At 45.7% G+C, this 14,626-nt stretch overlaps 1 protein-coding gene across 1 annotated transcript; it reads left to right on the top strand.

Annotated features, from left to right (window-relative positions):
• LOC121839995 (ras-related protein Rab-15) lies at positions 1-14,392 on the top strand. The gene is made up of 3 exons (XM_042301015.1): positions 1-390; positions 13,530-13,590; positions 13,903-14,392. The coding sequence occupies exons 1-3, from the start codon at positions 267-269 to the stop codon at positions 13,967-13,969; spliced, it is 252 nt and encodes an 83-aa protein (XP_042156949.1). The 5' UTR covers positions 1-266; the 3' UTR covers positions 13,970-14,392.
• The last annotated feature ends 234 nt before the right edge of the window (positions 14,393-14,626 follow it).

Raw genomic sequence — 14,626 nt, forward strand, 5'->3', positions numbered from 1 at the left:
TGAAAAGCGGATGCTGCTGGGAGCTTCCCCCGCCACCGCACCCATCAGAGGAGGAGTGGGCTGGGTGGAATCCCTTCTCTTGTAGGCTTTGTTACCAAAGAGACCGCTCCTCCTGGTTTGATAGACAGAGCTGCTCACCGGTTCCTCGAAAGACTATCAAAAGACTTGATTGCATTTTGGGCAGACATGGGCTGGGGTGTAGCTGTGTTGCTTTTGGAAATTCGTTGCTGAGTTAGCTTGCTGGCTGTTCTAATTTCTAAGACGCTATGGCTAAGCAGTATGATGTGCTCTTCCGACTCCTGCTTCTCGGAGATTCGGGGGTTGGAAAAACATGTTTATTATGCAGATTCACGGACAACGAATTTCACCCGTCTCACATTTCCACAATCGGTAAGACCATTCCTTTGATGCATGAAACATTTTTTTTTTTGGGGGGGATTGATCAGAATGCACCTAATCAGATCTGATTATCTCTATGCTAAATAGTATAATCGAATATAATTGTCGCTCTATCAATTAGCCTATTGAAAAGAGCATATACATTATTCTACATTTTCTTTGTGCAGAATGTACCAATTTGCTATTAGACATTTACAATTAGCCCTATTGTGTAGTACAATGAAGTGTCCCTCTCTATCTCAAAGCATTGTATAATTCTATTGTTTTGCATATCTGAGCTTTGATTACAAAACGAATTAGTTTCATTAATAGAAAATAGAAAGAAAAAAAAGCCAGTTGGGGGGGGCGTCCACTTGGTAAAATATCCAACTGCACTAATGATGACCACCAGTAGACTACACTTACTGCAGTTGCTACCTGGATACAGAGTGATCTGTGATACATGGTATACCACACCAGATGTTATCTGTGATACATGGTATACCACACCAGATGTTATCTGTGACACATGGTATACCACACCAGATGTTATCTGTGATACATGGTATACCACACCAGATGTTATCTGTGACACATGGTGTACCACACCAGATGTTATCTGTGATATATGAACAGGGTATTGAATATGTTTATGTTATTTTGAACAAAGTAAAAATGCATGAATACAAGTAGAGTATTCCAAGAGGTTATGTAGCCTATGGGACTATCAGTAACTGTCAGAAACAATTGGGACACATTTGTTACACCATTTTGTTTTTGTGAATAGCTGCTTTTTTTTACTAGAAGAAATGCACGTGAACAAAAGTAAAGTGACATTTTTTTTTGTGGGAAAATGTGTCACTTTTACCCACAATTACCTCAACTACTTGTACCCCTGCACATTGCCTCGGCACTGGTACTCCTTGTTTATAACCTTATTGTTTTTTATTTTTATTGTGTGACACTTTCCTTTTTTATTCAGCAAATATTTGTCTTATGTTTTAACTCGGCACTGTTGGGAATGGGCCATGTTGGGAATGGGCACTGTTGGGAATGGGCACTGTTGGGAATGGGCACTGTTGGGAATGGGCCATGTTGGGAATGGGCACTGTTGGGAATGGGCACTGTTGGGAATGAGCCATGTTGGGAATGGGCACTGTTGGGAATGGGCACTGTTGGGAATGAGCCATGTTGGGAATGGGCACTGTTGGGAATGGGAATGGGCACGGTTGGGAATGGGCACTGTTGGGAATGGGCACGGTTGGGAATGGGCACGGTTGGGAATGGGCACTGTTGGGAATGGGCACTGTTGGGAATGGGCACTGTTGGGAATGGTCACTGTTGGGAATGGTCACTGTTGGGAATGGGCACGGTTGGGAATGGGCACGGTTGGGAATGGGCACGGTTGGGAATGGGCACGGTTGGGAATGGGCACGGTTGGGTTGGGAATGGGCACTGTTGGGAATGGGCACGGTTGGGAATGGGCACTGTTGGGAATGAGCCATGTTGGGAATGGGCACTGTTGGGAATGGGCACTGTTGGGAATGGGCACTGTTGGGAATGGTCACTGTTGGGAATGGGCACTGTTGGGAATGGGCACTGTTGGGAATGGGCACTGTTGGGAATGGGCACTGTTGGGAATGGGCACTGTTGGGAATGGGCACTGTTGGGGTTCGTAAATAAGCATTTCACTGTGAAGTCTACGCCTGTTGTATTCAGCGCGTGTGACCAATGATTTTATTTTGATTTGAAATATATACATAATCTACATGTCTTGTCATTTTACTGCAATATAATATATATATTATAGTTACTAATAGTGTAAAAGTTATTGTCATGCAAAATAGTGTAATTTCACCTACTCTTCATCCTTGGTCATTGCTTTGCCTCGGTCCAACCCTTGTAGAGAGAGAGAGAGAGAGAGAGCATTAAAGCAGTAGCCTATGGACCCAACAAGGTTTTCCCCTATAGTTAATATGGACTGTCAAACTCCATTCCCCAAATGAACAGCTCCTCACTCTACTCCTCTGCCTTCCTATTGAGGCCGGTGAGCTATCAGAACCGCCCTGTTCTCCTCTTTACTGACCTGTACCAGTCATTCTCCTATCTTCCCAGTCAAGGCAGGTTTTCCTTTCTGTGACTGAACTCCTCCTCCCGTGGTTCAGGGACATCACAGAGAAATATCAGATTATGTTCCAAATGGAACCCTATTCCCTATATAGTGCACTACTATAGACCAGGGCCCCATTCCCTATGTAGTGCACTACTTTTGACCAGAGCCCTATTCCCTATATAGTGCACTACTATTGACCAGAGCCCTATTCCCTATGTAGTGCACTACTTTTGACCAGAGCCCTATTCCCTATATAGTGCACTACTATAGACCAGAGCCCTATTCCCTATGTAGTGCACTACTTTAGACCAGGGCCCATACCATGGTCAAAAGTAGGGTGCCATCTGGGACACATATACAGTTCTCCCTCTGTAGAGGAAGATAGTATTATAGGAAGTAATTGGTTGCATTAACCGTAGCCACGGGAAGTAGTTTGTGTGTGTGTGTGTGGGGGGGGACTAATACCGGACTAGTAAAGTACACTAGCAACCTGCATGTCCCTTCAACCTGAGGATCCCTCTTTTTCAGCCATCTATTTCCTGTGTTTGAGGGGTTCAAAATCCACTTGTCACTTAAATCTCACTGGATTGATTGGTTTCATTTTACTCCTGCGACTTTTTCATACTCTTTGTTTGTGCTTCTAGTTGTTTTAGTAATGGCCTGTCAAACACACCCTGGTAGTGGCTGGAATAGACTCAACGGAATAGATTGTCTTCCTGTTGCATCACGATCTGGATACTTATATCACAAGAACGAGAAAGATAACTTTATTTCGATGGGTGTTCATTTTTTTTTTTGTGGAATTTAAAAAAAAAGTAAAAGTAATAATTAGAAATGTTTACCAATTAGATGCTCTGAAATTAAAGCAATTTACAAAAATTAACATTCAGATTATAGTAGTATTATGTCTCGTCTCACAAACAATGTAAAGTACACAACATGACCAAAAGTATGTGGACATCACCTCCTCGTCTAACATCTCATTGCATAATCATGGGCATTAATATGGAGTTGGTCCCTCCTTTTGCTGTTATAACAGCCTCCACTCTTCTGGGAAGGCTTTCCACTAGATGTTGTAACATTGCTGCAGGGACTTGCTTCCATTCAGCCACAAGAGCATTAGTGAGGTTGAGCATTGATGGCTCACAGTCGGCGTTCCAATTCATCCCAAAGGTGTGCGATGGGGTTGAGGTCAGGGCTCTGAGCAGGCCAGTGAAGTTCTTCCACACCGATCTCAACAAACCATTTCTGTATGGACCTCGCTTTGTGCATGGGGGCATTGTCATACTGAAACAGGAAAGGGCCTTCCCCAAACTGTTGCCACAAAGTTGGAAGCACAGAATCGTCTAGAATGTCATTGTATGCTGTATCGTTAAGATTTCCCTTCACTGGAACTAAGGGGCCCGAAACATGAAAATCAGCCCCAGACCATTATGCCTCCACCAAACTTTACAGTTGACACTATGCATTGGGGCAAGTAGCGTTCTCTTGGCATCTGCCAAACCCAGATTCGTCCATCAGGCTGCCAGATGGGGAAGCGTGATTAATCACTCCAGAGAACGGATTTCCACTGCTCCCGATTCCAATGGCGGCGAGCTTTACACCACTCCAGTTGACGCTTGGCATTGCGCATGGTGATCTTAGGCTTGTGTGCGGCTGCTCGGCCATGGAAACCCATTTCATGAAGCTCCCGACAAACAGTTCTTGTGCTGACGTTGCTTACAGATGCAGTTTGTCACTCAGTAGTGAGTGTTGCAACCGAGTACAGGTCCTGTTCTATGAGCTTGTGTGGCCTACCACTTAGCGGCTGAGCCGTTGTTGCTCCTAGATGTTTCCAATTCACAATAAGAGCACTTAAAGTTGACCGGGACAGTTCTAGCAGGGCAGAAATCTGACGAACTGACTTGTTGGAAAGGTGGCATCCTATGACGGCACCATGTTGAAAGTCACTGAGCTCTTCAGTAAGGCCATTCTACTGCCAGTGTTTGTCTATGGAGATTGCATGGCTGTGTGCTCGATTTTACACACCTGTCAGCAAAGGGTGTGGCTGAAACAGCTGAATCCACTAATTTGAAGTGGTGTCCACATACTTTTTAATATTCAGTATAGTGTATGGATAAATAGGTGTAATCTAGACCCAAACGTGTATTTATATTTTCCCCAGGATATTCTGCTATTGACACACTAGTTGAATTATGCAACAGAACGTGACAACAACAATAATAAGCAGGCGTTGTAGACAGCGCAGGTGAATGTAGGCAGGCCTTGTCAGAGGACGTTATTGGGGTTGCAGCCTTGTTCCACCCCTTTATGCTAATGTATCAAATATACAAATACACCACACTAATTATGCAAATGAGGTACTTTTATTTATTTTAACACTGAATATCAAATAAATACCTGACACCATTAGAAAATGTATATATGAGATCATTCTAAGCGTTTTGACGACTGTTGCCAGAGTACATTATACACATTATCAACATTCTAGGATAGAATTTTGGAAGAACCCATTTCTAGAGTTCTATGGTGTTCTCTGTCTAAAGTTGTAGAACCTGGAGTGTTCTTCATAGAACTACATCCCTAGTGATATCTCTGTGGTGTTCTCTGTCTAAAGTTCTAGAACCTGGAGTGTTCTTCATAGAACTACATCCCTAGTGATATCTCTGTGGTGTTCTCTGTCTAAAGTTCTAGAACCTGGAGTGTCCACTAATCCAGCTTGCCCAGCCGGCTACGTCAGATCAAATAACTGGGTGGGTTGCAGGTGCAGCCAGGTATTCCAGCCAGGAGTGAAGTGGTAATATGTTTGTCTGTCTGCTATAAGACAACAGTGCTTCTGTACACAGGGTTACAGATGGCCACTCATGTGCCTGTCTGCTATTGGCTGTCTACCAAATGACATCCTATTCACTAAATAGTGCACTACTCTTGACCAGGGCCCATAGAGCTCTGGTGAAAGGTTGTGCACTATGTTGAGAATAGGGAGCCATTTGGGATGCGGTCTGTCTAAGGACCTCTTTGGGAGATCAAACAAACCAAATTGAGTCCACAGAGAGGCATAGATCCAGACCGACTGACCAACACTGGCTAATACCACTCTGACTATCAATATAGTGTACACACACACGTTGGTTTTACTATTCTTGTGGGGACCAAACAATTGATTTCCTTTCAAAATCCTATTTTCCTAACCTAACCCTAACCCCAATGCCCTACCCCTAATCCCTAAACCTAACCCCAGTCCCCTAACCCCAATGCCCTACCCCTAAACCTAACCCCAATCCCCTAACCCCAATCCCTTAACCCTAACCCCAATCCCTTAACCCTAAGCCTGAACCTAACCTCTAAACCTGAACCTAACCTCTACGCCTGAACCTAACCCCTAAGCCTAAAATATCATTTGTTATAGCTGCCTCCATGATTTGTATTTCAGTTTGCCTTCAAATACTCAAGTAGGCCCACACATTCTTAAAATACTCAAGTAGGCCAACACATTCTTAAAATACTCAAGTAGGCCCACATGTTCTTCAAATACTCAAGTAGACCCACATGTTCGTCAAATACTCAAGTAGACCCACATGTTTGTCAAATACTCAAGTAGGCCCACATGTTTGTCAAATACTCAAGTAGGCCCACATGTTCTTCAAATACTCAAGTAGGCCAACATGTTCTTCAAATGCTCAAGTAGGCCAACATGTTCTTCAAATGGTCAAGTAGGCCAACATGTTCTTCAAATGCTCAAGTAGGCCGACATGTTCTTCAAATGCTCAAGTAGGCCGACATGTTCTTCAAATGCTCAAGTAGGCCCACATGTTCTTCAAATACTCAAGTAGGCCCACACGTTCTTCAAATGCTCAAGTAGGCCCACACGTTCTTCAAATGCTCAAGTAGGCCCACACGTTCTTCAAATGCTCAAGTAGGCCCACATTTCCTAAATAGTGTTTCTATTAATATCTTCTTCTGAATATTTCTGTTCATTTCAAGTTTAGACTCTCAACTAAGAGCTGTGACTGTGTTTTTGACAATGTCTCAGAAACACACAGCCAATACTCTATAGATGGGAGTATATTATATATATAATATATATATTGTTTCTGAGACTCAGCATTTAGGATAGAGTGTTTCCAAGCAGAGGAATACCAAAAGGCCATTACCACTATTGGCAGACTCACTAAAGGTTAGAGACAGTGATTTAATAGAACAATAACGTTCTTCCCTGTGTTCCCACAGCCTGACAGATACCAGGTGTTCTAGCTGTAGATGGCTATAACTAAAATGATGTTGTACCTTACGCTAGGTAGGGCTCAGAGTTTACCTGTCAGGTCATGTGATCCGGTGATGCTGTACCTTACGCTAGGTAGGGCTCAGAGTTTACCTGTCAGGTCATGTGGTCCGGAGGAACTCCTGCCCCCCTCTTGTTCTGTTAGTTTAGAACTCTAGACCGGAATGCATTAATGTTATTAATTTAATAAGGTTCAGGTTAACACACTATTACCATGTGTTCATCTGGTGGTCCTCTGTAGCTCAGTTGGTAGATCATGAGGCATGAATCTCCAGGACAGTGGGTTTGATTCCCAGAACTACCCGTATGTGAAATATTTCAGCACTCATGATTATAAATCGCTTTGGATAAAATCATCTGCTAAATGGTATATATATTATTGCCACTTTATGTGCAACCTCCACTACCTCCACTGGTCACCGCAGTAAGCAGCTACCGCCAGGCAGCCATGATTTAGGAGACATATTTAATCACACGATCCATGCATTTAATCTCCCTCGCCTGAGCGGTCGGCCTGTCAATGACCTGTGAACTCCTTGGAGCCTCTGGCTGTCATATTGGCTGTGAGGGATAGTAGGAGGTGTGTGTGTGTGTGGGTGTATACCTGTTTTCCGTGTGTGTGCGCGAGTGTGTGTATGTGTGTGTGTATGTGTGTGTGTGTCTGTGTCTGTGTGTGTGTGTGTTTGTGTGTGTGTGTCTGTGTCTGTGTGTGCGTGTCTGTGTCTGTGTGTATGTGTGCGTGTCTGTGTGTGTGTGTGTGCGTGTGTGTGTGTGTGTGTGTGCGCATGTGTCTGTGTGTGCGCGTGTGTCTGTGTGTCTGTGTGTCTGTGTGTGTGTGTGTGTGTGTGTGTGTGTAAGTGTGTGCCCTATATCATGAAACAATAAGCAGCTCTTCAAACCCACATCTACTACGTGCCTGGCCCGTCACCCACCATCACCCCCCCCCCACACACACACCACTTTTAGGTGCTGCTTATTATGGGATAGCTACAATAAAGGGGATGCCCTGGACATGGCTCACTGACAGAGATAGGATACGTCCCAAATTACACCCTATGCCCTATATTGTGCACTACTTTTGACCAGGGCCCATAGTGTTCTGGTCAAAAGTAGTGCACAATATAGGGCAATAGGGTGTCATTTGGCACGCACATATACTTATCCATTCATAGAAATGGTTGGCTAATAGCTACGCTAAGTAGAAACACTGTTGTCAGTATGTTTAATTAAACTGTTGGGTGTGATGAATGTAGATCTACTGAATACTATATGACTGTGTGATACAACTCTGGGTAAAACACACTGTAAACACTAAATACTATATCAACTCTGGGTAAAACACACTGTAAACACTAAATACTATATCAACTCTGGGAAAACACACTGTAAACACTATAATACTATATCAACTCTGGGTAAAACACACTGTAAACACTAAATACTATATCAACTCTGGGTAAAACACACTGTAAACACTAAATACTATATCAACTCTGGGAAAACACACTGTAAACACTATAATACTATATCAACTCTGGGAAAACACACTGTAAACACTAAATACTATATCAACTCTGGGTAAAACACACTGTAAACACTAAATACTATATCAACTCTGGGTCAAACACACTGTAAACACTAAATACTATATCAACTCTGGGAAAACACACTGTAAACACTACATACTATATCAACTCTGGGAAAACACACTGTAAACACTAAATACTATATCAACTCTGGGAAAACACACTGTAAACACTAAATACTATATCAACTCTGGGAAAACACACTGTAAACACTAAATACTATATCAACTCTGGGAAAACACACTGTAAACACTACATACTATATGACCGTCTGATACAACAGTGGGTAAAAGACACTTAATAGGTCTAGTTGAAAGCTGCGTGTTTTCTTTGCCTTACTTGCCCCAAGGTGGACACTTTAGTTTATTCTCCCTCCCTTCCCCTGTCCTTTTGTATGTTTCAGTGCTGCCAATGTAGTTTACAATAGACAAGCTTGCTGTTTGTGTCCGAAGCATAGAGTCCCCTGAAGACAACAGTACTGTGAATGGCTTGGCATGGCCTTAGTGAGGAGAATCACTCTGATTCACCCTTATAGGGTTTGCAAAATTTCCCCAAAATCCCCAGGTTTTCCAGAAATCCTGGTCGGTGGATTCTGGGATTTCCTAGTTAATTCCCACCTGAATCTAGGAATTTTGATACCAGGATTTCTGGAAAAGCTGGGAATTTCTTTTGGTGGGGAAAAGTTACTGGATTGTTGCAACGTCTCTCACACTGTGTGACAGATCCAGAGATGTGACTGTAGACTCCTATGGTGTCACTGTCTACAGCCATTTGTATTTTAGTCTTTTTAGCAGACTCTCTCTCCTAATCCTAAACGATTTTGCAGTCAGTGCATTCAACTAAGGCAGGTAAGACAACCACATAGCACAGTCACAGTCATGTTTTAGGGTAAGACAGGCCCCGCTCTCCCCAGTTGTCCCAGCATCTATGTGTCCAACATAAAAGCCTGTCTGTCAGTATTAGGCCCACTACCTACAGTACACTCCTGACGTGTCATCACCTAATGAAGGTAGAAGTGAGCTGTGTTCAAGGTAATTAGACCAGTCACTTCCTTACCTATTAACCCTATACAGCTTCTCCGCCTTGCAGACTGTGATGAAACGCTTACCGTGACAAATTAGCCACCGCTTTCTCAGAGGGGAGCTGTATTTGAGCTTCATTGTCACGGCTGGGTGTGATGTGTGATGGGCTGTAGAGTCATAGACGGTGTCCGTTTCATTCACAGAGCACAGACACTGTGACAAAAGACTTCGGGACTGCAAGTCGACCGTTACACACCTAGTGTCATATTGTAGCGACCTCATCAAGGGTGGCGAGCGGCGCAGCAGTTTAAGGCACTGCATCTCAGTGCTGGAGGTGGCACTACAGACCCTGGTTCGACCCTGGGCTGTAAGCACATCCGGCTGTGATTGGGAGTCCCATAGGGCGGCGCACAATTGGCCCATTGTCGTTAGGGTTTGGCCGGGTTAGGCCGTCATTGTAAATAAGAATTTGTTCTTAACTGACTTGCCTTAGTTAAATAAAAAGGGGTTTGGATCTCTTGGCACAATGGCTAATGTGTTGACAGCGGACAGTCGCTGGACCCGGAGTCGTGTCCCTGACGGGGTCTTGTCCCTGTTGGGGTCGTGTCCCTGTCGGGGTCATGTCCCTGTCGGAGCCGTGCCCCTGTCGGGGTCTTGTCCCTGTCGGGGTCTTGTCCCTGTCGGGGTCGTGTCCCTGTTGGGGTCGTGTCCCTGTCGGGGTCGTGTCCCTGTCGGGGTCGTGTCCCTGTCGGGGTCTTGTCCCTGTTGGGGTCGTGTCCCTGTTGGGGTTGTGTCCCTGTCGGGGTCTTGTCCCTTTTCCTCTTCGTGTCCCTGTTGGGTACTGTGTCCCTGTCGGGGTCTTGTCCCTGTTGGGGTCCCATTGTCCCTGTCTTAGGGGTCATGTCCCTGAGCCAACCACTTCCCATTCATCTATTCTAGAGGACATCTTAGGGGCCACCCCCCGGAACTCGCTACAATATGAAAACCCCTCTCACCTATACAATAATATTTTTCCTCTTCAAATCCTACACCAGATGTTTGAACACTACTGTGATATATTCTATCAGATCTTCCTTAGATAGCTGAGCCAACCACTTCCCATTCATCTGTTCTAGAGGACATCTTAGATAGCTGAGCCAACCACTTCCCATTCATCTATTCTAGAGGACATCTTAGATAGCTGAGCCAACCACTTCCCATTCATCTATTCTAGAGGACATCTTAGATAGCTGAGCCAACCACTTCCCATTCATCTATTCTAGAGGACATCTTAGATAGCTGAGCCAACCACTTCCCATTCATCTATTCTAGAGGACATCTTAGATAGCTGAGCCAACACTTCCCATTCATCTATTCTAGAGGACATCTTAGATAGCTGAGCCAACCACTTCCCATTCATCTATTCTAGAGGACATCTTAGATAGCTGAGCCAACCACTTCCCATTCATCTATTCTAGAGGACATCTTAGATAGCATTTACTTTGAAGCTGCACGTCACTCACTCCCAGATCATGAATGCAGGGATGACTCCAGGAGAGAAGCAAAAGGAAAGATGTAGAGGGAGAGACGGGGAGAGCGAGAAGCATAGAAATTAGTGAGGGGAAGAGAGAGAGAGATGCTTGGAGAGAAGCAAGACACAGAGAGAGAAAGAGGGAGAGAGCGAGAGCCTTCATGTCTGTGTTTTTTCCTGCTTTCACTCCTCCCAGCCCCAGGCAAGACAAGTGACCTTTCACTGTGCCACGGTCTGCATACTCCTTCCCTAGTCGCACAGTCCTAGTTGTCACAGTCCTAGTAGTCACACAGTCCTAGTAGTCACACAGTCCTAGTAGTCACACAGTCCTAGTAGTCACACAGTCCTAGTAGTCACACAGTCCTAGTAGTCACACAGTCCTAGTAGTCACACATTCCTAGTTGTCACACAGTCCTAGTTGTCAGACAGTTCTAGTAGTCACACAGTTCTAGTAGTCACACAGTTCTACACTCTTAGAAAAAAGGGTTCCAAAAGGGTTCCCTTAGGATAACCCTTTTTTGTTCCAGGTAGAACCCTTTTTGGTTCCAGGTAGAACCATTTTGGGTTCCAGGTAGAACCCTCTGTGGAAAGGGACATATATGGATCCCAAAAGGGTCGTACCTGGAAACAAAAGGTTTCGACCTGGAACCAAAAATGGTTCCTCAAAGGGTTCTCCTGTGAGGACAGCCGAAGAACCATTTTAGGTTCTAGGTAGAAACCTTTTCTTAAAAAAAAAAAAAGAAGTGTAATAGTCCCACAACAGGCTGCTTTACTGTTTCAACAGGCCTCTCTGTCTCTCCCTGAAGTGGAGTGAACTCCAGTCTAGGCCCAGGCCTGTGAGAGTGTCTACCGTGTTTAAGATGAGTGTCTGAGTGCAGAGACTGTATCAAGCCATCACACGGCAGTATGAAAAGTAGGCCTGTGAGAGAGTGTCTACCGTGTTTAAGATGAGATGAGTGTCTGAGTGCAGAGACTGTATCAAGCCATCACACGGCAGTATGAAAAGTAGGCCTGTGAGAGTGTCACTAGTTGTCTATCGTGTTTTAGATATGCGTGCCGAGATGAGACTCGTTTCGAATGAACACACTGAAGTACAAAAGCAGTATGTCACATCTATCAGATGTATCTTTCTCATGGGAGTGCCCTGTCAACAGAAGAGGTGTGTATCACCCACAATGGGCATCTCACGGGTTAAGTCTGAGGGTCTGAGAGTGTGGCTACAGGGTCGACAGATGAGTTTCAGTGCCAAGGCCCTTATCAAGTGAACACACTGCAGTTTAAAAGCAGTATTTCTGTCATCTACACTGCTCATTTTCAACAGAGAGTAGATGAGGAATGGAACTGATGAAAAACACACCACAGAGTATCAGAGTGTCTGAGGGACTGAGTATTGATTTGCCACAGTTAACCCTTCACTGGAGTGGAGCCTTACATCATGAGTAATGGTTTGTGAGTCTTTTAGCTTTTTTAGTTGGGGTTCATTGGTTAGAGCTGTTTGTTGACTATTGGGGTGGTTAAATGCCATGTATGTTTACCTACGTATTAGTCTGAGAGAGTATTTCAGATCGGCCAAAAACACATAGTCTAATAGTGTAGGATAGAAAACAGAAGAGAAAATCTCAGCTCTCCCCGCCGTACCTCACCTCACCTCACCTCACCCCCCCCTTACCACGCCTCACCTTTACCTCGCCTCACCTCACCTCACCCCCCTTACCACGCCTTACCTCACCTCACCCGCCCCTTACCACGCCTCACCTTAACCTCGCCTCACCCCCTTACCACGCCTCACCCCCTTACCTCGCCTTACCTCACCTCACCCGCCCCTTACCACGCTTCAGCCCCCCTTACCTCGCCTCACCCCCTTACCTCGCCTCAACTTAACCTCGCCTCACCTCACCCCCCCTTACCACGCCTTACCTCACCTCACCCGCCCCTTACCACGCCTCACCTTAACCTCGCCTCACCCCCCCCTTACCACGCCTCACCCCCCTTACCTCGCCTTACCTCACCTCACCCGCCCCTTACCACGCTTCAGCCCCCCTTACCTCGCCTCACCCCCTTACCTCGCCTCAACTTAACCTCGCCTCACCTCACCTCACCCCCTTACCACGCCTTACCTCACCTCACCCGCCCCTTACCACGCCTCACCTTAACCTCGCCTCACCCCCCTTACCACGCCTCACCCCCTTACCCCCTTACCTCACCTCACCCGCCCCTTACCACGCTTCAGCCCCCTTACCTCGCCTCACCCCCTTACCTCGCCTCACCCCCCTTACCACGCCTCACCCCCTTACCACGCCTTACCTCGCCTCACCCCCCTTACCACGGCCCACCTTAACCTCGCCTCACCCCCTTACCTCGCCTCACCCCCCTTACCTCGCCTCACCTTAACCTCACCTTAACCTCACCTCATCCCCCCTACCTCGCCGCCGCCTCACCTCACCACCTCCCCTTACCTCGCCTCACCTTAATCTCACCTCACCCCCCTTACCTCGCCTCACCTCACCCCCTACCACGTCTCACCTTAACCTCGCCTCACCTTAACCTCGCCTCACCTCTCCACACATTAAATAGGATGAATTAATCTGAGGTTTCCATAGTCACAATATTGACTTGTCTGTTCTTTGTCTCTCCTCAGGAGTCGATTTCAAAATGAAGACGCTAGAGATAGACGGCATCAAAGTGCGGATACAGATTTGGTAAACCAAAAGCAGCTGCATTCATATTCTACATTGACACCATGTTAGTCATTTAGGAGGACACTTGTGTTCAGGCTTACAGTGGCTGACATATGGCTGCTTACAGACGGGACACTAAACAAGTTCAGACAAAGGACATCCCTTCTCTGTAGTGCACAAAAACCCTTTGCAATGACTCGTACCTCAAGATTAAAAACTTTTTTTGAACTCACAAAAGATCCACCGTGGATCGAAACAGCCTGATATTATCACTATTCACTGCCTGTATGGTTATTTTCTAAGAGAGGGTGATTGACTTTTGATTTCTTCCAGGGACACAGCAGGACAGGAGAGATATCAGACCATCACTAAGCAGTACTACAGACGAGCACAGGTATGATAACTACTATCCCTCATGATATTGCAGGTACGAGGTCAGATCAGGTAAGATAACTACTATTCCTCATGATATTGCAGGTACGAGGTCAGATCAGGTAAGATAACTACTATTCCTCATGATATTGCAGGTACGAGGTCAGATCAGGTAAGATAACTACTCTCTCTTCCTGGTGCTAGTTAGTGTCATAGTAACAGTTTCCTGGTGCTAGTTAGTGTCATAGTAACAGTTTCCTGGTGGTAGATAGTGTCATAGTAACAGTTTCCTGGTGCTAGTTTTATTTAAATATTTTACCTTCGATCCAGCAACCTTTCCGTTACTGGCCAACACTCTAACCACTCGGCTACCTGCAACCCTATTTAGTGTCATAGTAACAGTTTCCTCCTGTCCACTCACCACCCTTATCACCCATGGATACTATAATACGTGGTGTTGCTTTGACAACCATAACAGAATCAGATAACATGTTTCTCCCCTCCCCTCCCCTCCCCTCCCCCTCCCCCCCCTCCCCTTCCCTTCCCTTCCCTTCCCCCGTCCCTCCCCTTCCCTTCCCACCCCTTCCTTCCCTCCCCCCTCCCTCCCCTCCCCTCCCCTCCCCTCCCTCCCTCCCTCCCTCCTCCTCCCTCCCTCCCTCCCCTCCCTCCCCTCCCTTCCTTCCCT

The sequence above is a fragment of the Oncorhynchus tshawytscha genome, linkage group LG18 (assembly GCF_018296145.1).
Source record: "Oncorhynchus tshawytscha isolate Ot180627B linkage group LG18, Otsh_v2.0, whole genome shotgun sequence".
Lineage (NCBI taxonomy): Eukaryota > Metazoa > Chordata > Actinopteri > Salmoniformes > Salmonidae > Oncorhynchus > Oncorhynchus tshawytscha.

Coding starts and splice junctions, on each gene's coding strand:
- LOC121839995 (XM_042301015.1), top strand. CDS start 267: ATGGCTAAGCAGTATGATGTGCTCTTCCGACTCCTGCTTCTCGGAGAT. Junction 391..13,529: donor GTCTCACATTTCCACAATCG/GTAAGACCATTC, acceptor GTCTCTCCTCAG/GAGTCGATTTCAAAATGAAG. Junction 13,591..13,902: donor AAAGTGCGGATACAGATTTG/GTAAACCAAAAG, acceptor GATTTCTTCCAG/GGACACAGCAGGACAGGAGA.